At 61.0% G+C, this 21970-nt stretch overlaps 3 protein-coding genes across 4 annotated transcripts; all 3 read right to left on the reverse strand.

Annotated features, from left to right (window-relative positions):
* Positions 1-3841: 3841 nt before the first annotated feature.
* ABCG4 (ATP binding cassette subfamily G member 4) lies at positions 3842-12257 on the reverse strand. 2 transcript variants are annotated; one of them, XM_033081714.2, is made up of 15 exons: positions 11869-12257; positions 10196-10433; positions 7959-8076; positions 7754-7886; positions 7494-7544; positions 7222-7367; positions 6882-7005; positions 6613-6727; positions 6331-6467; positions 6151-6249; positions 5856-6024; positions 5239-5339; positions 4914-5072; positions 4716-4834; positions 3842-4624 (listed from the first exon to the last, which is right to left on the reverse strand). In XM_033081714.2, the coding sequence occupies exons 2-15, from the start codon at positions 10422-10424 to the stop codon at positions 4399-4401; spliced, it is 1926 nt and encodes a 641-aa protein (XP_032937605.1). In that variant the 5' UTR covers positions 10425-10433; positions 11869-12257; the 3' UTR covers positions 3842-4398. The 2 variants fall into 2 exon arrangements, with proteins under 2 accessions (XP_032937605.1, XP_032937606.1); XM_033081715.2 differs by lacking the exon at positions 11869-12257 and adding an exon at positions 11669-11804.
* Positions 12258-14242: 1985 nt separating this feature from the next.
* Positions 14243-15649, reverse strand: LOC117008007 (sushi, von Willebrand factor type A, EGF and pentraxin domain-containing protein 1-like). The gene is made up of 5 exons (XM_033081507.1): positions 15353-15649; positions 15027-15161; positions 14678-14845; positions 14359-14562; positions 14243-14256 (listed from the first exon to the last, which is right to left on the reverse strand). Exons 1-5 carry the CDS (start codon positions 15417-15419, stop codon positions 14243-14245), a joined length of 588 nt encoding a protein of 195 aa, XP_032937398.1. The 5' UTR covers positions 15420-15649.
* A 737-nt stretch (positions 15650-16386) lies between these two features.
* LOC117008204 (histone H4 transcription factor) lies at positions 16387-21455 on the reverse strand. Its single transcript, XM_033081879.2, has 9 exons — positions 21184-21455; positions 20255-20481; positions 19969-20080; positions 19378-19530; positions 18793-18870; positions 18581-18701; positions 18348-18486; positions 18106-18230; positions 16387-17540 (listed from the first exon to the last, which is right to left on the reverse strand). Exons 1-9 carry the CDS (start codon positions 21344-21346, stop codon positions 17021-17023), a joined length of 1638 nt encoding a protein of 545 aa, XP_032937770.1. The 5' UTR covers positions 21347-21455; the 3' UTR covers positions 16387-17020.
* Between the last annotated feature and the right edge of the window lie 515 nt (positions 21456-21970).

Here is a 21970-nt window from a genome sequence, read left to right on the forward strand (position 1 = left end):
GAGAATCCCTCCCCAGCGGGAGGAGGCTGTGCTGGCAGCGCCCGGTTGTGCTTGTTTAACACACAAACAGCCACACCAGTACCTGCCCTCTGCTGCTGGCACACCCAGCAAGGGACAGCGGTGTCACACGCACTCTTCTCAGTCCCTGGATGCTGTTCCGGGAGGTGCCAGCCCACCCAGGGGTGCTGGGACTGAGATTACCCCAAATTCAACACCCTCCATCACACCCTCGAGCCTCTCAGGAACGGGAGACATCCAGGCAGTACACTATAAATATAAGTTTTATTGATGTGTGAAATCCAACAAGTACAGCTGGCACCTCGGAAACACCGACACAAACCACAACAGCTCCTCCTGCCCAACAGCTCCCGGGACCCTCTGGCACTGGTGAGCGCCAGCAGCAAGCTGGCACCTGGCACCCGTCCCTGCGGGGCACTTACCTGCTTGTGCAGCCCAGCCTGGAGAGCCCAGGGCCTCACCTCCACCCTGCCTGGTTCCTGCCAGGCTGCACCTGTGGGCAGCACTGCCCTGGTTCTGCTTCACAGCCTGCTCCCAGCAAGGCAGAAAGATCTGGGCAAATGCCACCCGAGCAGCTGCCACAACAGAGCTGTGCCAGCAGTCTCCCTCGGCCTCTGAGCTGTTACCTGCATCTTATTTTGGCAAGCTGTCACAGGGAGAAAGCAGCTCACACCTGTGGTCTTGTGGAAATGTGAGTTTGGATGGCTGCACTTCTCTGTGCCCAGCACTGTCCAGCCTGCTCTGCACGTGTGGACACGGTGAGGGCTGGGAAACCACAGGGTCCAGCGTGGCAGAGGGACAGGACAAATGGTGTCCACACACAGTGAGAAGGAAACACTGTTTTATTGCCTGATTTGGGAGAGGGGTGAAACCCTGGGAGAAGCCCCATCCCCTCCCTGTTCTAGCCCAGTCTCCCCTCCAGCAAACCCCAGCCGGGTGATGAAGCATTTGCTCTTCTTGTGCGTGTGACAAAGGGGGCCTGGACATGCATGGAGGTGAGTGGCCATAGCCCTGCCTGCCATCACAGCGCCCAGGAGGGGCAGAACCTGATCCAGCCGTGGGCCAAAGGGGCTGAAGCAGTTTTTGGTGGGTTGAGGCTCAACCGGTGTTCCCAGGGACCCAGAGCCACAGCTTGAACCCCAGCCTCATCCACTCAAAGTGCATCACAAGGGAAGGCAGGGCCAGCAGAGGAGATGTGGGGGAAGAAGCCTGCTCTCCTCCATCACACTCCTCGTGATTATCCAGACGCGTTGTCTCGTGGGATTCCTGCAGCCAGGAGTACCCATGGCTCCGCTTCCCTGCTCTGATAAAGTGCATCCTTGCTGCCTCCCTAAGGGCCCTCTGGAGCAGAATGGCTGCACCCCATCCCTCTGCCATGCCTGGGCAGAGAAAACCCCTCCTGCCCTGCTCCTGCAGGGCAGGGACCACCCAGGCAATAAACCCCGAGGTGCCCAGCCCAGCCACGCCAGCCTGGGGGCTCAGTGCAAACGTGCTTCTTGAATTTCCCTGCACCTTTCACCACCTCTGGGAGTGTCCTTGAAGAGGGGGAAAGGGCAATGCCACCTTGGCTCAGCTCCTCAGAGCCTTTGCCCTGTGCCACATCCCTCACTCATCAGCCCTTTCATACCAACACATTCGCTGTGTTCTGCTGCCTCAGGGATGAGTCCCATCACCTCCACTCCCCCGACCCTTGCCCAGCTCAGGGACAGCCATCCTGCAGCTCCAGGGTTTGTCCTGGCCCTCTGCCCTGCAGTGGCCACATAGCTGCTCAGCTGGACACTGCATCTGATGGGCACAGGAGGCACAGGCTGTGCTGAGCCCTCCTGGACACCCCGGGGGTGCTGCCAGCTGCCCCATCCCAGGCCCTGGGAGCCACCTGCCCTGGCAGGGTGCTCCAAGCTGGGGAAGCCTGTTCCACAGCATTTCTCTGCAAGCAGCAGAGCCTGGTCAACAAAGCCTTTCCTGTGTGTGGGGGACATGGGCAGTGCCTGCTGGTAGCCCCTTTGCTCCACACACTAGTCCATCTTGTCCTGGTCCTCCTGGGAGCAGGGGTGGCCCTGGCTGTGATGGCACAGGGGTGTCCAGGACACAGCACTGGGGACAGCAGCACCTCCAGGGTGCAGAAGACAGGACCCACCATGAGAGCCCCAAATTCCAGGGAGGAAGCAGGAGCTGTGCAAAGCTGCCCCACTGTCACCTGCATCTTGGGATCCAGCCAGGGAAAAGCCTCAGCCCAGCAGAGCACGCTCTGTGCTAGGCCAGGCTCAACTAGTCCCAGCCCAAGAGCAGGACAGAAGCAGAGCATCATTCCCATCAACTCCAGGGACAAGGAGATGGAGAAGGGTGACAGTCCCACATCCCCCAGCTCCCTGCCCATCCATGCACCTTGTGACAGAGCAGGCACAGGGACTGTCCCCACTCCCCCGAGCCCCTGTGGCTGTGGCTGGCAGCACTGCAGCCCTCCAGCTGGCACAGCTCCACTGCAGAGCACAGCACTGAAGGAAGATCCAGGAGCAGAGGGGAATTTTGTGAGGGATAGTGAAAAGTCAGACAACCCTGGGGAAAATCCCGATGCTCAGCATGGAAAGGGCAGCAGGATGTGTCCTGCTTCCAGACCCTCTGTGCAGGAGGGCCCCATGGCCAAACATTCCTTGATATTCTTCAGGCAGGGGAAACTCAGCCTTGCTGAGTGCCCAGCAGCAGGGCCAGCCCAGCCAGACTCTGCTGTGCAGCCCCAACCCAAGCCAGTAAAACCAAAGATCAGCCTCCAGGAATTCCTCTGCTGCAATCTGACATTTGCCCTGCAATCCCTGGCTGCTCAGAGTGCCAGGAGCAGGATCCCTCAGGCTGACCTGAACCAGGGCCAGCCTGCCAGGGTGGGGCAGGTGCCTCTCCCACGTCCATGCTCACCAAAACCCTTTGGGTTCCCATGTCTGTGGGTGACAGTGCAGCCCGGTGCCAGCAGTGCCAGCACGCCCACGGAGCCTGTGCTGTGCAGGTAAGCAGGGCGCTGTGTTCCCAGCACAGCAGCACGTGCAGATGCCCCACCAGCTCTGGGCTCAGCTCAGTTCCTCTGGAGAGCCAGCAAGGTGCTGAATTGCCTTCCCTCTGCAAGGTGTGTGACTTTGGAGCAGCCACAGAGCCCTGTGCCAAAAGGGACTTTTCCTGTACCAGTCACAAAGTGCAAAAGCCTTCCCAGTGTCCAGGCTGCCCGCTGCAAACAAACCACTCTGGGATCTCACCTGGTTTCCAGTTCAGGCTCTGCTGGGACCCCCTTCTGCACAGTGTCACCCTGGGCTGGCACTGTGACAGGCTGGGTGTCCTTGGCATCCCCTCCTTGCACAGTCGGTGCTGAGCGAGGCTCGTCCGCCCTGTCCTGCTGAGACAGCCCCAGTGGTGCTGGGGGAAGAGAGGGTGCAGGGGAAGGGCTCAGGGCCAGCTCTCCTCCTGCAGCAGAGGCTCCAGTGATGACACAGCTGAGCCCAGCCCTGTTCTTCAGCCTCCTGGAACCGGCAGGGCCTGGGAACCTAAATCCTCCTGGCTCCATGTAAGGGAACAGTCTCTTCTCTCCGTGTTGGTTGATTTGGTTCAGACCCTCTTGTCTCAGACCCCAGAGACAGCAGGGACTGAATGTGAGACTCCCTAAGGTCTGAGAACACTGTCCTGCTCCTACAGACCCTGGTTTGAAGATCTCATCTCTGAGGATGGCAGGAGTCTGAGACAGAACCCCAAGTTCTGCTGGCTCCCTTTCCCTTCCATGAAGACTGGGATGCAGTGGGGTTTGTGGGGGAAAAAAAAAAAAGAAAAAGAAAGAAAAAGGGAATAAAAAGAAGGAGGATTTATGCAGAAAGGGAGATGCAATCTCTGTGGCTACGGAGACAGGAAACACTAAAGCCTTGTGCAACTTCACCTATGGTGGCATCTTTGGGCTCTTCTCAGCACTGACTCACAGAGGGCGAGGAGCGGGGCAATGAGCTGTGCTTCCAACTGTGCAGCTCTGTCCTGCCAGCCCAGCCCAGCCCCTGCTCCCCCTGCACGGGGCAGGCTCCGTGCTCAGCACAAACCACCTCTGCAGGACTGTCCCTGCTGTCCCCAGGGCAGGGACCACCAGAGGGGACCCAAGCTCCGTGGGGCTTATTGGTCCTGGAGGGAAGGGTGGCACATGCCAGGGCTGTACAAAACGTTTTGCAATGAAGAGTGTGTGGAAAGGTTAAAACAGTTCCGAGATGTCTCAAAACCCTTCTCGACTGAGCCAGGCCTGGCTGGCACCTCCCAGTGCCTCTGCCACGGTCTGGGACCTGCAGGAGCACCGTGTCCATCTGCAGAACATCTCTCACAGCAGGCCAGGCCCGGGAACGGCACCGGGACCCCACGGCCCCTTTATCTCTCAGACTTGACCTTGTACCTGAGGACCAGGTAAGCCAGGAGCCGCAGGATGACGAAGAAGATGCCCAGGATGAGGAAGTCCAGGTAGAGCTTGGCCTCCTCCACGTCCAGCTCCTGCAGGATCTTGATGGGTTTTTGGAAAGGGCAGAAGTCCTCGAGGCACTCCAGGTCCTCGCGCTCCATGGCGTAGATGGTGAGGATGACCCCCTCGAAGCCATACCTAGGGCACAGCACACCCCAGCGTCACCAGGGAGCCCAGGGTCACCAGGGGAGCCCAGCACAGGGAGCTCTGGCCAGAGCTGGGGGCCCACCTGACGTAGGAGACGTAGGAGCTCCACTGCAGGTAGGTGGGGATGGTCTTGAAGCTGACGAAGAAGCCCGAGAAGAGCAGCACGGGGATGGCAGTGACGGGTCCCACAAAGGTGGCCACCTGGGGAGCAGAGGCCGTGGGGGTCACATCCCTGCCCACCCCAAACTGGGGCCAGAGAAGAGGCAAAGCCCCGTCACACCTGCAGGGAAGTGGAAGCAGCTCCGATGAGAAGCCCGAGGGACTGGGCCACCAGGGCGGTGGCGGTGGCCAGGGCGGAGAAGAGCAGGAAGCGCGTGGCCTCGGGGGGCTGGCCCGTCATCCAGTACACGATGCTGCAGTAGGCGATGGGGCAGATCACCTGCACGGGGACAGAGGGGACACAGTGACAGAGACACCGTCCTGCTGGGCCATCCCCACCCACAGAGCTCCCTGCAGGAGGGAGGGACTCCTCCACAGCCAGCCTGGTGGCAATTGGCTGTGCCATGTGGGCATCAGGGCGGTGGGTACACCCACGGAAAGCTCACCTGGAAGGGCACATCTGCCATGGTCTTTGCCAGGTAATAAGCTTTGAGGCTGTACCAGTAGTTCAAGTGCTCCCTCAGGAACACGGTCATCTCCTGGGGGACTGCAGGGAAACAAGGAATGAAACAAAGCAATTTCCTGCCCTGGGGTGCTCCAGCCCCTCTCCCACCTACTCTGGTGCAGGCAGGTGGGATTCACCAGGTAACCTCCCTGCCTGCATCATGACAGGGTGCTCAAACTTTCAGTGGGGAAAAAAAAATCGGTGACTGATATGGGAAATTTCCATGTGGAAAAGTCAGATTGGGTGGGGCTTTTTAAGCAAAGAAGGGAAGCAGAAAATACAGATTTACGCACATTTTCTCAGATTGCAAAAACAAAATTTTTAAATTCCAGCATTCTGCTTTGAGCTAACACAAGTCAAATAACCAAATTATAGCCAAATAAAGGGCAGAACTGCAATACAGGCAAACAGAAGCTTTTCCCCTGGTTCTTCAATTTTTTTTTCTCTTTTCTCGTATTTTCCCCCTTTTGCCCAATCCCTGTGTCTCCCCACACCCTGCCCAGGAGCACCCCAACAGCTGGGAGCAGCAAGGGGGTTTTGGGGCAAGGAGCTCCTTACAGGTGAGGATGGTGGGCATGAGGGCAGCGAACATGAGGAAGAGCATGGAGAAGAAGAGGAAGCCGGTGTTGTTGAAGACCTTGCCCGCGTCGTTGCCGATGTGCAGGTAGAGCAGCCCGATGAGCACCCCGATGCAGATGTGGGACATGAACCTCAGGTGGGTCAGCACCTGCAGGCACAGGGGGGGCTCAGCAAGGCCCCCAAAAACATCCCAAAGGAGCAGCAGACCCCGTTTAACTCCTTGGTGCTGCCAGCCCACAAAGAGCCCAGCGCCGAGCCCTGGCCCTGCCCTCACCGTGTCCCTTAGGATGCAGACAAAGGTTCTCTTGAAGAGGATGCAGAACTGAGTTGAGGTGCTGGTGGCAAATGTGTGGCTCTCGATGTGATCCACATCCTGCAAGACCACAGGGACGTGGGTCAGGCTGACACCACGGGGCCCCTGCTGGCACAGGAGGCTCCTCTGACCCCCACTCACCGTCCCACACGGTGGGCACGATGAATCCGCCTTGTCAGGGCTGCTCTTCTTCTCAGCCATGGTGCACATCCCGTTCTGGACAGCGCGGAACAGGACGGGGTTGAGGTCCCCGTACTCTCCTGAGGCCACCTCGATGACTGTGGAGGAGGACAGGACCCCTGAGCGGTGCTGAGCACCCAACAGGAAGGGCACAGGTGTCTCTCTTGGGCAACCTGGGCATCTCCCAGGGCTTGGGCACTGGGTTTGGACCTCACCATCCTCTGCTGGGGTCAGGACACTCACTGAAATCAGCAGGGTTGTGGTATGTGGGGCAGTGGAGGCCAAGGCCCTTCAGGTAGGGGATGAGGTTGGTCACGACGCCCTTGAAGATGCACTGGCCCTGGCTCAGGATGTAGAGCTGCAGGAGAAAGTCAGGATGTGGCAGGTGCAGGGCAGCCAGGGCATTGTCACCCTGCCCACCACCCTGCCCCAGCCCCAATGCCTGCAGCCCACCCCTCCCATGGCCTCTCTCCTGGGTCCTGGGGCCAGAGGGAGCCTGTCCCAGCCCAAACCTTGTCGAACATCTCGAAGAGCTTGGCGCTGGGCTGGTGGATGGTGCAGATGATGGTGCGCCCACCCTGAGCCAGGGACCGCATCAGGGACACCACCTGGAAGCAGGAGGCACTGTCCAGACCACTGTGAGGAGAAACAGACAGCAGAGAGAGAAGGGGAGAGTTGAGAGGGGAAGAAGAACACCCTAAAGATGCCCCCACTCCCCTCAGATGGATGCAGAAGAGCATCAGCCCCAGGGGCACAGTCCCATCCCTTGCTCAGGTGGGCACAGAGGGCACTGGCCATGCCAGCAGGGGCAGCCCAGCTGGGCAGGCAGTGCAGGAGCCCCTGTGGCCTCACCTGGTGGGCTCATCGAAGAACATGACGGGAGGGTTGTTGACCAGCTCCAGGGCGATGGCCAGGCGCTTGCGCTGGCCCCCCGACAGGGAGCTGGTGCGCGTGTACGAGCACTCCAGCAGCCCCAGGGCCGTCAGGATCTCATTCACCTGTGAGACAGACAAGGGTTTTCATGGGCTTTCATCCCACCCCTGCCACCTCCCCGTCACCTGCTCCCCTTATCCCCATCTTGGGGAGAGATGAGGGGGTCTGGGCCCACTCTCCTCAGCACTCACCAGTTCTTTCTTCACCTCCTGCTTCTCGCTCAGCTTCAGGTTGGCAGAGACCTGCAGGGAGAGGATGGCCAGGGAGACACCATGTCAGATGTAGGGAACAGAACTGGCTGCACCCTGGTTCCACCCCGTCAGCTCAGGATGAAGGGCGCACAGACAGCAGGATTTTGTTCCCACATCCCAGAGCCCTTGGAAATGCCTGATGTCAGTGTGGGCTCAGTGCCCACAAGGAGACAGCCCACAGGGTGTCCTGCAGAGCTCACCATCATGGCCTCGAGCACGGTGAGGTGTGGCAGGAGCATGTCATCCTGCATGATGTAGCAGGACATCTTGCGGAAGGTGCGCAGGTCCCGCGGCCGCCCGTTCACCAGGATCTGCCCCTTCATCCCAGTCTCCCTGCAGGAAAGAGGAGTGGGGCAGTGCAGCACAGCCCTGCACCCCCAGCCCCCCAGCTCCCCCCAGCCTCACCTGTAGCCAGCCAGGATGTTCATGAGTGTGGATTTCCCAGCTCCCGAGGGGCCCATGATCCCAATGAGCTCCCGCTGGCAGAACTTCCCTGACAGGCATTTCAGGAGAGTCTTGTACCCTGGAGGGAGAGAGCAGCAGAGTTTGGCTTCCCAGGACAGCGCTGCTACAGGGACTGCGATGCCATCCCAGCACCTGGGGCACCTCAGGACCTCCATGTGCCATGCCAGGACTGTGTGAGCCCAGGGCTATGGCCACAGTGACATCATGCTGTCACCTCCAGCATGATCCCTGCCCCTGGTCCTTGGCTGGTCCCACACATTCCCAGTGCTGAAGAAGCTCCTGACCTGGATCACAGCAAAGACCAGGGAAATCCCCGGGTCAGGTCACAGAGCTGCTAAGGAAGATTACCAGGCTGTGACACTGGTCCTGGGCACGACTTCAGATGCTGATCCCTAAGGCCAGGGGGGGAGGGACAGCGCGGAGCAGGGCAGCAGGGGGCAGGCAGAATTCCCAATCCGGCTGTTGCCTTCATTGGCATTCACGCTGTGGCACCCGGCAGCAGCCACTGCTAATCAGACCTGGAATTATCTCTGCTTTAAACGCGGCTGATTAGCATTTTCTGGCAGAAGGAACATGATGTGTCGGGAGTAAGGAACAAGCACAGCCTCAGGCTCTCAGGAGCTGCCCCTGAAATGGAGCCCTGGCTGAGCAGCAACGGGATAGGGGGTGATAACACCATGGACCGAGCCTGAGCATCCCCTTAATGGAACTGTGTCCCTTCTGTGCCCCAGACAGCAAGGGCAACAAACACCAGCTGGGGCAAACAATCCAGGCTGGGGCAAACAATCCAAGCTGGGGCAAACAATCCAAGCTGGGGCAACCAATTCAAACTGAGGCAACCCCAGGGACAGTCCCACCTCACTGGGGGTGCCCTGGGGCTCGTCCATCCCCAGGACAGCTCATCCAGCACCCTCGGGGTCAGGAACCCCGCAGCAGGAGGGGGTCCCGCGGGCAGAGGGGCGGCCAGGGGAGGGCAGGGGGCTGCTCAGGGTGGCCAGTGGCGAGCAGGGCCAGCAGCCCCCCGGCAGCGCAGGGCTCCGCACCGCGCATGCTGCTCACGTCGGCGCCACTGCAGCTTGCGCAGCGGTTACTCACGTTCATTGACTGCCAGTAACCTCCTGCCTCAGCACAGCGGGCCAGCCGGAGCTGGGGGCTGTGGCCAAAGCCTCAAAGCTCTGCCTCAACGCGGGGAGAAAAGCATCCCTCCCACCGCCATCCCAGTGACACCGCCACCCCTCGCCTTGCTCCCACCCGGTCCAGCTGTGCCAGCCTTTCCCCCTCCCTCCCTGCAGGGCATTGGCAAGCAGCCGGTTCCCTCCTGGGTGCTCCGGCACAATGCGCCCTGGCCAGCCCGCGGTGGTGCCATGGATCCTCCTGGGATGCTCCCTCAGCATCCCGGATAAACAGCGAGGCACCATCCCGGATAAACAGCGAGGCACCATCCCGGATAAACAGCGAGGCACCAGCCCGGCAGATGTCGGGGCTGCTCCCACCGTGTTCCAGCGCCTCGGTTTCCCGAGCTGCACAGCCTGGGGACAGGGCAGAGCCACTCCTGGCTGGCAGAGCCCCTCACCGAGCAGCCCTGTGACCTCGGTCCCCGCTTCAGCTTCTGCAGATCAGCTCACCCTCCATCTTACCGGGCTGCCTGATTGGCATCCCATTAACTGAGAGCGCTAATTAAAGCAGACTACCACCCACCAGCCGCCATCTGCCTCCCCTCTCCCCTTCCCTTGCACACAGGGAAGGGAGCCACGGCCTGGGCTGCACAGGGAGAGGAAATCCCCCACAAACCACACCTTCTCCTTGCCAGCCTCTGAGCTGGGCCACCCCTGGGGTCTCCTGCTGAATCCCACACAGCCATCACACCCCAAACAGCAGTGCTGGGGAATCCCACCCCACTCCTCCTGGACATCTGCCCTGGCCAGAGGTTTCCCTGGAATTGGGGAAGTACCCCAGCCTTGCCCTGGGATGGCACAGCACCAATTCTGCGGGACACCAGCCTTGCCTCCTCCTGCCACGGGCACCCAGAACAAACAACCGGCCACAAAGAGCCGGGGGGGTGCCAGGGGGCACCCAGGCAGAGCAGGGTGAGATCATGGCATGCAGAATGGGAACGGGGTGTGAGAGCCCTGCAGGTGCCCTCCCCTCCCTGCCCTTCCCCACCCGCCAGCTCCTACCTCTCTTCCTCCACCAGGATCCCTCCCGCACGGAGTAGGACAGGTCGATGAACTCGATGTTGACAGCCGAGCGCTTCGGGAGGTGGGAAAACCTCTGGGCCTCTGTGATGTGGTTCTCCACCTTCTTCAAGTGGGTGGTGAGCAGCGGGGCGTCCGGAGGGCCGGCGTGGCACACCGTGTCCTCCAGGGCGATGGAGACACAGGCGGGATCCATGCCCTTCTCCGCCATCCTGCTGCTCTGTGGGGAGCGCACGGGGATGGGCTCGCAGCGGGCTCCCTCTTCCAGGCACTGCAGGGACCAGCCCACAGCCAGTCCTGTCTCTCCTTCTCCTGCTGGCTCCAGGCCTCGCTGTCCCCTCCGCCCAGCTGTGGCCAGCTCTCACATCTGGCTGGAAGGATGGACCCAGCCAGGGATGCTGAGCCTGCGCTGAGGGGCTCGGGGTGAGGAGCAGCAGGATTTTGTTCCGCTCCACAGTCAATAATTCATGCACCTCCTGCAGCTTGGTCCAGCTCTGCTGCCGGAGCTGCTCAGCTCCCCCAATCCCAGGGCTTCCTGCCCCAATCCCATTTGTCCCGGTGGGTGCAGGATGGGAGGTGGGAGAGCTGATGTCCTGCCCTACACCTGAGTCCCCAAGGACTCACCGGGATCCAGCCCTGCCCTGGCCTTAGGGAACACAGGTATGAAATCCTAAACAAGCAGATTATTCCAGCTGGTTTAATGGACAAAGCATGCCGTGCTCCTGGGGCAGAGCAGTCCTGGATCAATCAGACCCTCAGAGAGTGCCTGGGGTCCCCCTGGGCTTGCTGGGAGAGCCTTAAGAGAGCAGGGAGGGGGCCCTGCTGGTGCCATTCCTTCTCTGCCTTCCTCAGCTCATCATTTCACCTTCGGGGCTCTTAGAGCACACCTCAGAGGCCAGGCCAGCACTGAACTGGGGCCATGACGCTGATACACCTGCCCCAGCCCTCTCCTGCCTGCAGTGCTCCTCAGCCGGCTGCAGCACGGCCGAGCTCCTCGCGTCTGCTGGGCTCGGGGACTCTGCGGTGCCGGGGGATGCTGAGCCAAGCAGGGCGGGGAGCACGCTCACCGCGGCTCTCCGGGGCTGGGAGAGGATCGGGGATGCTCCCGGCTGCAGGAAAAGGAGCTCGGGCTGTGCCTGAGCGCGCTGTGCCCTGCACCCATCTCGCCTCCCATCCCGGGTCCCACCGCCTCGCTAACCTACATCAGCCGGGCTGCGGCTGCAGCGCGCACACACGGCCCGCGAGGGATGCCGGCAGCTGCGGGAGATCCCCCAGCCCACTCCCTGCCGCAGGCAGACCCCGCTCAGGGCTGGAAGGAAGCCAGCCCAGCCCCGGAGAAGGAGGGGTGGGGGGTTCCCAGCCCGCGGGTCCCCTCCCAGCATCGGCGGGGTGCAGGAGCGGGGGGCTCGGGGGTGGCGGTGGGGGGCAGCGGGCTCGGAGCGCCCTCGGGCTCACCTTGACTCCTCCGGCTGGGCGTTCACGGAGCGCTAAATCCCGCAAGCGGCTCTCGGCGGCTTAGCCCAGCCCCGAGGCGCGGGGTGGGGACGGGAAGGCTTTGCCCGAGGATGCTCTTCCTTCATCCCTGCTCCCCGCCGGCCCCCTCCGCCCCAGCCCCCCCGGCCCCGGGGATGCTCTCGGCTCTCCCGCAGGCTCACCTGGCAGGGTGCGGGGCGGCGGCTCCGCTCCCGCAGCGCCCCCGCCTCGCCTCCTCCGCAGACAAAGGGGCGATGCCCGGGGAGCCCGGCTCGGCTCGGCTCGGCTCGGTTCGGATCCGATCCGGTGCTCAGCGGCCGCAGCCGGGCTGGGCGCTGCCCCCGCGGGTGCCCGGCCCGGGTCTCCTCCCCATCCCTCCGCGGGGCTGGGTGGGCAGGGCGGGCGGGGGGCGCTCCGGCCCCAGCCCCGCAGTGGCTAGCAGAAGCCCCGCAGTGGCTAGCAGCCCCCCGGGCTCGGGGGCGCCCCTCTCCGCCAGCCCTGTGGCCGGTGCTGCCGTGCGGGGAGCAGGATGGGCAGCAGGATGGATGGATGGATGGATGGATGGGCTGCCCGGGCGGGCAGAGCTGCCAGGCAGCGAAAAATCCTCTTAAAGGGACCGGCCTTATTTCCTCTCGCTGCCTGCCAGCAGGCCCTGAGCATCCCTGAGCGCACGCCTGGGGTTTGGCAGCCCTGCCCCTGCACCCCCCTGCACCTCAGTGCCGGCTCCTTTTCACATCTGGGACACAGCCCCCGCAGCTCCCCCCACTGCCCCCTCAGCCCAAACCCCCCTGAGTGAGCCCAGCACGCCCTAAACCCACTCAGCCCTGCACAGACCCCTGTGCAGACACCCCAACACAGGCACGGGGGGCAAGCAGGGCTGCCAGGGCTTGGGACAGCCAGGGAGGTGACAGCTGCTCACAAAGGGTCATGGCAAGGGGGTGTCCCTTCAGGGCTTTGCCCCCAGCACACCCTCCCTGCTGCAGCTCATGCTGCAGGACCTGGATCCCCCTGCACCTCCCCAGCACCACGCCTGGCTCCCTCCTCGCTGTTACTCACACCTCTCACCCACCACAGCACTTAAACACGAAAGACATATGGAAATGAGTGGCACCAGCAAGAGTATTAATTAAAAAACCCATCTGTTGAGCCAAGGACAGCTTTCCCAGCTTAGGGCTGGGACACATCTCAGGGTGGGATGCAGGCAGAGGAGACCAGGGGAGGGCACCAGGAGTTATCCATGGAGCCAAGCTCCTCGTGGAGCTCTTAAGTCACCTTGTCACGGAGCAGAAGGCACGTGGCACTCAGCCAGTTGTGTCTGCACACAGCTGCCTCCCATCCCTGGGGCAGTCCCCGTGAGCAGGTCCCTGCCCAGACCTGCTCTGTGCAGTGCCAAACAGCAGAAGGGCAGAAGGAGGGCCTGGGAGTGACCTCATTGATGCTAAACCCCTTTCTGCTCAGCTGGGCCCAAACTGGTGGCCAGGAAGCAACCAGCAGCTGCTGGGGAGTCATTTCAAGGTGGAAGGTGGCAGGGATGGAGCCCAGTGCCATGGCACATTCACATCCCTCTGATCCCCAGCTGGGACCTTCCCAAAGTGGCCTTGTCCACAGCTGTGACCTCGTGGTGGCTCACTTGCTCAGGACAGTGGCAGAGGGAGCCTGTCCTGGTGCTGTCATCTGTGTTCAGGGCTGCAGGGACAGAGCAGGCAGCAGAACCTCTGTACATGACAGGAAAACCCGTGTGATTCCCTGCAAATACATCTTTAATGACCTGCACCCTCAGCAATGCCACCACATGTGCTCCAGCCCACCCTCTCCTTCCCTGGGGCAATAAAACCGCTTCCATGGCTGCTTTCTAGAGAGCCAGAGGTGTCCTCAAGGGGCACAAAGCTGCTCCTGGCTGCAGCCAAATCTCTCCCTTTGTGGCCCCAAGCTGCTGGGAGGAGAAGCCCATGGGGAAAGCACAGATCCCCTGGAAGGAGAAGGACCAGCAGCCAGTAGGAAAGATTTTCCACCTGGGAGATGAGACCTTTCCCCACCCTGCACTGCCAGGGGGGCTGCAGGGCAGTTTGACCCACTGGATTCCTCAGCAGTGGGTGCTGTGCCCTGGCCACGCTGCTCTGCCCGTGGCATGGGGACAGATGCCACACTCTGCTGGCCTCAGCAGCTCAGAGGGCAGCTGGCCTCAGCAGCTCAGAGGGCAGCTCCACCTCTCAGAGGGCCTGCAATTACCTGACACGAGAAATCACAACCTGCAGCATCAAAGGACAGGTATTTTGCAACAGGCACAGGTGCTGCCCCAGGCCAATGGATGGTGACACCACTGTCCCCAAGGCCAGCTGCACACACAGATCCCAGCACCTGCTGCTCCCCTGCCCCTGGAGAGTCCTGGGATGAGCCAGCCCTGCAAGAGCGAGTCCAGAACATCTCTTCTCCTCTCAGCTGACAGCCTCGGGACAGACAGAGTTCATGGAAGGAGCACAGCAATGGACACACGTGGTGAAGGGAAGCAGAACCAGGCTGGAAGCCTCCCTCAGCACGGGGCCAGTGGCCACAGCTCTACCTGGAAGAACCTGAGGAGAGCAAAGACAGCAGATTTTGAGCTGTTTGCAGCTCCCCTCTCCCAGTGCTGACCTTCAGTGAGGCTCAGCTGGGCAGTGCCAGCCCGGACGCACCACAGGGCACGTGGCAGTCACACTCGCAGGTGTCACAGCGCTGGAACCAGCGGGGCCAGCCCGACAGCTTGGTGACACAGCCCGAGATCTTGATGCAGCCGTGGTTGAGGAAGGCTCCCAGGTGAGCCTGGCTGCTGCAGGACGAGGAGCACTTGCCGGTGATGTCCCGCTCGCTGATCTGGATGCGGCCGCGCAGGCAGATCCCTGCAGGGACAGGGACAGGGACAGGGACAGGGACAGGACAGAGCCATCACAGCGTGCTCTCCTGGAGCCCTCCGGGACAAGGAGAGCTTGGGGACGATCCTGCAGGGGCACTCACGGAGGCAGGAGGGCTTGGGGGTCCAGTGGCCGTCGGACTGGCAGGCGCTGGCAGGGTCCCCCAGCAGCAGGAATCCGGGCCGGCAGCTGTAGCGCACCACGGAGCCCACCCACCAGTCATTGCCGTGCACCACCGAGTTAAAATCCGCCTCGGGCCGCCCACAGTTCACTGCCAACAAGCGGACTTGGCAGCCTGGGCAGCCTGCTGGCCACGGGGGCAACCCCAAGGTCACCCAGACAAGGCTGTGGTGGCCCAGGCTGTGTCCCCACGTGGAGGCACTCGCACACGGGAGGGTGGCACAAAGCCCTGCAGCATGCCCGGGATCCCCCGTCCTTCCCCCGGGCTGTACCTCTGCAGAAGGACTTGTAGCCCAGCCAGCAGCAGCTGCCGTTCCCACACTGGCTCCTCTTGAGCTCCTTGTGCCTCCCCTTGCAGCCCCCCAGGCAGATGGGAGCCGTGCCAGACCAGTAAGTGTCCAGGTCTCCTGGGGGGCAAGGCAGGGCTGAGCTGGGCTGGGGGAGCTGGACACCACTGCCAGCAGCTGCCCAGCCCTCAGAGCCCCACATGGAGCTGCTGGGCACCTCAGCTCCCCTGTGCCAAGCCTTGGTCCTGCTCCTTACTGGGCAGGACTGGTGCCCATAAACCCCCCTCATCCCCCAAGCCTCCTGTCGTTACCTTCTGGGTCCTGGCAGGAGACGAGCATGGCCAGCACGGTGAGGAAGAGGAGGCCCAGTGCCATCATCTGCCCTCCTCCCCTCGCCCCTCCAACCACAGCCCCCTCTCTCCTCACCCAGGAGAAAGTGAACTTGGTTTCCACACTCACACCCAGGCCAGGGGACGCTGCAGGACATGGGGGAAGGGAGGAGACATTCCCTTTAATGCCAATCCTCTCCCCAGCAGATAATCTCTGGCAGATTACCCAGCCTGGACCCAGTGTTTAAAGGGACACTCCCAGCACCCAAAGCCAGCAGAATGCAGGCACAGCCGTGCCTTTGGAGCAGCCTGGAAAGAGGGCCAGGCTGGGAGTGCTGCGAATGCAAAGCTGGCACAGGGCCCTTCTCTCGAAGGCAGCCTCAGCACAGCTCTGCCAAGGCCAGGAGCAGGGGCCAGGCAGGCTGGGCAAGCCATGCTGAGTGCCAAGGGCAGGGATTCACTGCCTGCAGCAGTGTGTGCTGTCAGGGACAGCTTCTGCCTCCCCCCAGGGCTGCTGGGATCCAGTGCTTTCCCCCAGCAACCTGGAATTCCAACGGCTTTTGTTCAGCTGCTTGAGAAAGGAGCAATGGGGGAAAGTCAGTGCCCAGCCAAGAGCAGCAAGGTGCCTCCCTGCGTCCATCACCTCCACACACAGGGCAGGGAGGGGCTAAATGGCACCCCAGGGAGCCCAAATTCACTGTCCTTGTCCAGTCACTCAACTGAGGATGAGCTGGCTCTGCTCTCAAGCCCAGCTACTCCCTGCATTCAAGAGCAGGCAGCAGACAGCCCTGGGGGAGGCAGCAAAACTCAGCCCCAGAGCAGGAACACAATGCCAGAGCTGAACCTGGCCTTGCAGTGCCACCTCTGGGGAGCAGCACACTCCAGCACCAGGAGAGCCTGGCAGCTGCTCAGTGCCCCCCTCCCGCACTGCAGGCTGCAGCTGTCCCAGTGCCATCCTCCCACCTCACCACAGCTGGCAGGGATAGGGCTGCACAGAAAAACATCCACACACTGCAGGGCCTGGCAGCCTGATGTTTATTTGTCTTGCCAAAGTACACTTTGCCCACCCAGGAGCCCAAACCCCAATGTGGGGAGGACAGCCAGGGGATGTCACAAGCAGCAAAAAGCTCCCAGTGTTCCAGTGCTGCACTGGTCTGCAAGGGACAGAACCTGCAGCACTGTCCCCCTGAGACCAGTGCTGGTTATAGGATCAAGGAGGCAAACACCACAGCACCAGGTGAGACAGGAAATGTGTGCAGAAGTGCTGATGAAGGCATGATATCCCCTGGGGAAGGCATGGATGGGGCAGGACAGGCCACACATGTTCCCAGGGAAGAGGCTTCAGCACCAGTGTGTGCTCCACACACCATCCTGCCCGGGGATCAGCTCAGAAGGGCACAGCTGGTGACCACTCCACCCTGCCAGGCCTAGACCAAACCTCCCAGAAGGGTGGGAGAGGCCCTAGCCCCCAAAAGGAGGAGGCAGACAGCTTTTCCAGCTCAGATCCCTCGATTCACACCAGGGAGATCTGTCCCTCCCCTCTCCCCTGCCAACCAGAACCAGCAGCCAGCGAGGCTGGGCTGAAGACAAGCCCAGCCCTGTCCCCAAGCACTCCTCCACCAGCACATCCCAAGGAGGCTGAAGCTCCCCTCAGACAATGTGGATGCCCAGCTCCTCAGCAGTTTTCTGCAGCCTGTCCATGACGTTCTCCTCCAGCTCCACGGGCAGGGGGGCTGTGCCCTGCTCCTCCGAGGCCGTGCTGGCCATCACGTAATACACAGTCTCACTGTGGCCCTGCTCGTTGGTCCTGTTCACCACACGGATGATGGGGCTGCTTGTGCTGCTGGCTCCTGGCTCTGAGGAGGAGGAGGAGGAGGAGGAAGCTCCTGGGAAGGGGTTTGGCCGTGCTGGCTCAGGGCTGGGAGCAGAGCACAGGGCTGGGGCCACGGGCAGCTCAGGCATCCTGTTCTCTGCCAGGGCAGGGTTTGCTGGTGGCTCCAGGAGGATGCCCTGCAGGTTGCCCTCGCCCTCAGGCAGCACCATGCACTCGTTGGAGCCATCCAGAGCCTCCCCACGCTTCTCCCTGTCCTTGAGCAGCTGCTCTGTCAGCTCCACGCTCTCGTAGCGCACCAGCTGCAGCCTCATGTAGCCGTCCTCGTGCTCCCTGTACCTGGGCACAGACAGGAGGGGTCAGCCAGGCACACTCCCCTTCCCAGGAGATGGGCAACAGCCAAGAAAGGGCACAACATCCCAGGTTTCAATCCCTGTGCTGCACAGATGGCATTTCAGCCTCTACTTCCCCAAAAGCACACCCATGTGGCAGCTTCTGAGCTTTGTGCCAGGCTCAGTCACCTCCCCAGCCCACCTCCTTCCACCACTCTGTTTCACTGGGAGCATTTCAACCCCATCCTCTTCCCCTCCCAGCTTTCAGGCTTTGGAAACTCTTTGGAATTTCCTAGAGAGGGTGCAGCAGAGGCTTCTGTCCCAAGATTCATCTCTTTAGAGGGGAACACCTGGACCTGGCCCCTGCCGAGCTCAGAAGTGTCCCACCAGAGGCAGCAGTGATGGCAGCACTGCCCTGAGCTGGCACCCAGCACTGCTCAGATCCCACTGAATGTTTACTGACTGGGAAAAGGGTCTTGAACAAATTTACACTGCCAGCACAATGCAGGATGCAGCTCCAGTTGTGTCCTGCACTGGAGAGGAGGTGCTGGGGAGCTCAAGGTGGGCAGTACCTGAAGCGAGGATGTCCCGAGGGCCATTTGAACTGGTGCTTCTTCCTGAGGTGCACAGTGAGGTTGTTGCCCCGTGTGAAGCACTTGTCACACACGTGGCACTTGTAGCGGGGCTCGGAGTCACCCTGAGGGACACAGAGAGATGTCAGCACCCCATGAGCCCACAGGTGCAGGGAAGGGAAGTTCCCTGAGAAGACTGCCATGGGCTACCACGAGCAATGCAAGCTCTGCTGCCTTCCCACCTCATGGACTTTCCTGTAGTGCAGTTTGATGGAGCAGAGGGACCGTGCAGAGAAGCTGCAGGCCTCGAACTCGCAGCGATACGCCGGCTCCTTGCTGTGCGTGTCCAGGTGCTTCCGCAGGTCAATGAGGTTCTTGCAGCTGGAGGCACAAAGTGAGGGAACAAAGATGCAGGACACACACACACACAGAGGCCTCTGGGTGGTCTGGGGACAGGGCCAGCCCCAGCCCTCACCTGTAGTCACAGTAGTCACACTTGAAGGGACGCTCCTCGCTGTGCCGGAAGCGGATGTGGTTGCGCAGCGAGGAGGGCAGCGGGCACGTCATGTCACACAGGGGGCACTTGTAGTGGTTCACTGGGCCAAAAGGGGGGAGAAACATCAGCCCAGAGCAGGGCAGAGCACACAGCCCCCAGAGGCTGAGCTGGGAGCAGGGGCCTTCACTCACCATGGTTCCTCATGTGGTCGCGGAGCAGCCTCTCGGTGGCAAACCTCTTGGAGCAGTGGGAGCACTGAAACCTCTGCTCTGCAGCAGTGGGGCAGGGAGGGGACAGCAGAGAGCAGGGAGGGGACAGCAGAGAGCAGGGAGGGGACAGCACAGAGAGCAGTGAGCAGAGGTGTCACAGGGGGTTTGGTGTCCCCACAGGAGGAACAGCCTCCATCCTGCCTCTGCAAGGAGACACTTCCCAGAGGACACGGCCTCAAGCTGGGCCAGGGGAGGCTCGGGTGGGACATCAGGAGGAATTTCTTCATGGAAAGGGTGATGAGATGATGGAAGGGGCTGTCCAGGGAGGTGGGAGAGTCCCTACCCCTGGTCAGGACATGGCTGGCTGATCAACCACAGGCTGGACTCAATCCCAGACCTCTTTTCCTATCTAAACAATTCTGGAATTCTGTGACTCCCATCAGTCAGCAGAGGAGCCAGGCTGTTCCAAGCACACCCTGCCCTTGGCTCACAGGGTACAGGCAGCTCCAGCAACCCCAGTATCCCAGCCCAGGACTCCCCCAGCCCCTCCCTGCCCCCAGGGCTTACGGTCCAGGGCGGTCTGGCGGCGGATGTGGTCGAAGAACTTGGTGTTGTTGGCAAACATCCCCCCACAGGTGGGACAGGCCACCACCTTCTCCTGCGTGTGGCTGCGCAGGTGCTCCCGCAGTTTGCAGCGGCCCTTGAAGCTGCAGTTGCAGTCTGGGGAGGGAGAGCACAGCTGAGAGCCCTCCCATGGGACACAGCCTCACTGAACAGCAGCCTCTTCATCCTGTTTTGGCCAGCAAGGCTCCAAAATCCCCACAGAGCAGGGTGACATCACCACAGTACAACCAGTGTGCCCCCCACAAGCAGTTAAGGCAATTGCACAAACACAGGAGAAATTAATGAAAAAAAAGTCAAAGTACAAAAGAAACCAGCTGTAGCCTCTTCTCCCAAGTACTGATTACATATAAACAGGAACTTCTGTACTAAGCACTCATCTGGATTCCCTGAAGGAAGTTTTGCAGGAATATTTCACTCAAAACCATGCACACAAGGATTTTTAAAGGCCAAGGGGCTCTCTGAAACCTGTTCCCCTGTACATGTTTGCCATCCAGCCCAAAGCTCTCTGCAGAGGCCCTGCAGGCTGCCACAAACCTTTCCAGCCACAGAGCACCACGTGGTTCTCCTTCCCTGCTGCCTTGTACTCGGAGCAGAAGCTGTGATCCTCCACGTGCCGGTAGAACCACTCAGGGTTGTCAAACGACCTCTGAGGGGGGGCAAGGACAGACAGAACAGGGTAAAAGAGACCAAAACAAGCCCAGATGCTCCTGCAAAGCTCCAGACAGAGCCAGCAGCTGTGCAGCTGTGCAGGTGAGCTGCTGTGCAGGTGAGCTGCAGCACAGCACACCTCCCCTTTCACACTGAGCCCCCCTGCTCTCACCTCACAGTACTCCCAGAGGCACAGGAAGTTCTCCTGGATCTCAGGGATGATATTCCTGCTCTGGAAGTCCAGCTGGCAGTGGCTGACATCTGTCTGGCTCTGCAGGGCCTTCAGCCCCCACTGCTTGAGCTTGGTGTGGTAGCAGTGGAAGTAGACGTGGCGCACCAGATCGGCTGAGCTCTCCGGGGAGCAGAAACCACAGTCCTGCCACAGGCACGTGTATTCCTCTGGAACAGAGACAAACAACTCCTGTGTCACACAAACTGTTCCTGTGTCACACAAACTGCTCCTGTGCCACTCAAACTGCTCCTGGGCCACACAAACTGCTCCTGTGCCACACAAACAGTTCCTGTGCCACACACACTGCTCCTGGGCCACACAAACAGCTCCTGTGCCACACAAACTGCTCCTGTGTCCCTCAAACAGCTCCTGTGCCACACAAACAGCTCCTGTGTCCCTCAAACAGCTCCTGTGCCACACAGACTGCTCCTCTGCAACACAGACTGTTCCTGTGCCACTCAAACTGCTCCTGTGCCACTCAAACTGCTCCTGTGCCACACAGAACCAACACCGCGTGTATTTTCCTGAAATCCCAGCCCTGCTCTACTCAGGGAGAAGTGAATAAAGGCCAGAAGCTTTCTCTTGTCAAAAAACCATAGTTATTTAGGCTGGAGAAGCCCTCCAAGAACAGCAAGTCCAAGCTGTGCCCCACCCTCACCTTGTGCCCAGCCCAGAGCACTGAGTGCCACCTCCAGCCCTTCCTTGGACACCTCCAGTGATGGGGACACCAAACCTCTCTGGGTAGCCCCTTCCAATGCCTGACCACTTTTCCCATAAGGGAATTCCCCCTCATGTCCAAGCTGAACGTCCCCCTGGCTGCCCTTTCCTGTCAGGAACTCGTGCAGAGCCAGGTCCTCCCTGAGCCTTACCCAGAGGGTCAAGCTCGTCGCGGTGCCCGCCAGGGAGGTGCTGCTGCAGGTGCTGCGCCACGTGCCCGCAGAACTCCTCCATCTCCGAGGCCACGAAGGAGCATTGCTGCCACTCGCACTGCAGCACCACAGCCCCCTTACCGCCGCCGCGGGCCGGCGGCATGGCCGGGCTGGTGCAGGGCCGCCCAGGGCTCCCGTTGCTGTCCGGAATCGGTCCCGAGCCCGGCGGGACCCGCGGAGTCCGGGGAGAGCGGGGTCGCGACCCCCTCCCCGCCGCCCCTCCGCCCGCCGCTGCCCCGCGGGGGGCCCCGCAACGCGACGGACCGCGCCCGCCCGCCAGCCAATCACAGCCGCCGCCGCCCGCCCGCCAGCCAATCACCGTGCAGGATCCCGCTGCCTGCGTGCGGCGGCCAAGCGGCCCCGCCAGGAAACAGCGCTGTGACACAAAGGTTCCGGGATTCTTTCGGGTCTTGGAGAATTAATTAATTATCATGCATTAATTCCTCTTCGGGTTTGGGAAAAAGCCGGTCTCAGGAGCGCTGTTCACTGAAAAGAAGCTGTGGATATTCCATGCCTGGAACCTGGGGTAGTGGAAGGTGTCCTTGCCCATGGCAGGGGTAGAACGGTAGAAGCTTTAAAGTTCCTTCCAACTCAAACCATTCCGTGATTCCAAGTCAATTTTTTGTGCTTCCGGAATAATTCCTTGCTTAACCAAGAGTCCTGATACTGAAGACCCATCCCGGCAAACACTGAACACAAAACCCAGCAGTTCTGCTAGCAGATAATG

This window comes from Catharus ustulatus, chromosome 28 (genome assembly GCF_009819885.2).
Source record: "Catharus ustulatus isolate bCatUst1 chromosome 28, bCatUst1.pri.v2, whole genome shotgun sequence".
In the NCBI taxonomy this organism is placed as follows: domain Eukaryota; kingdom Metazoa; phylum Chordata; class Aves; order Passeriformes; family Turdidae; genus Catharus; species Catharus ustulatus.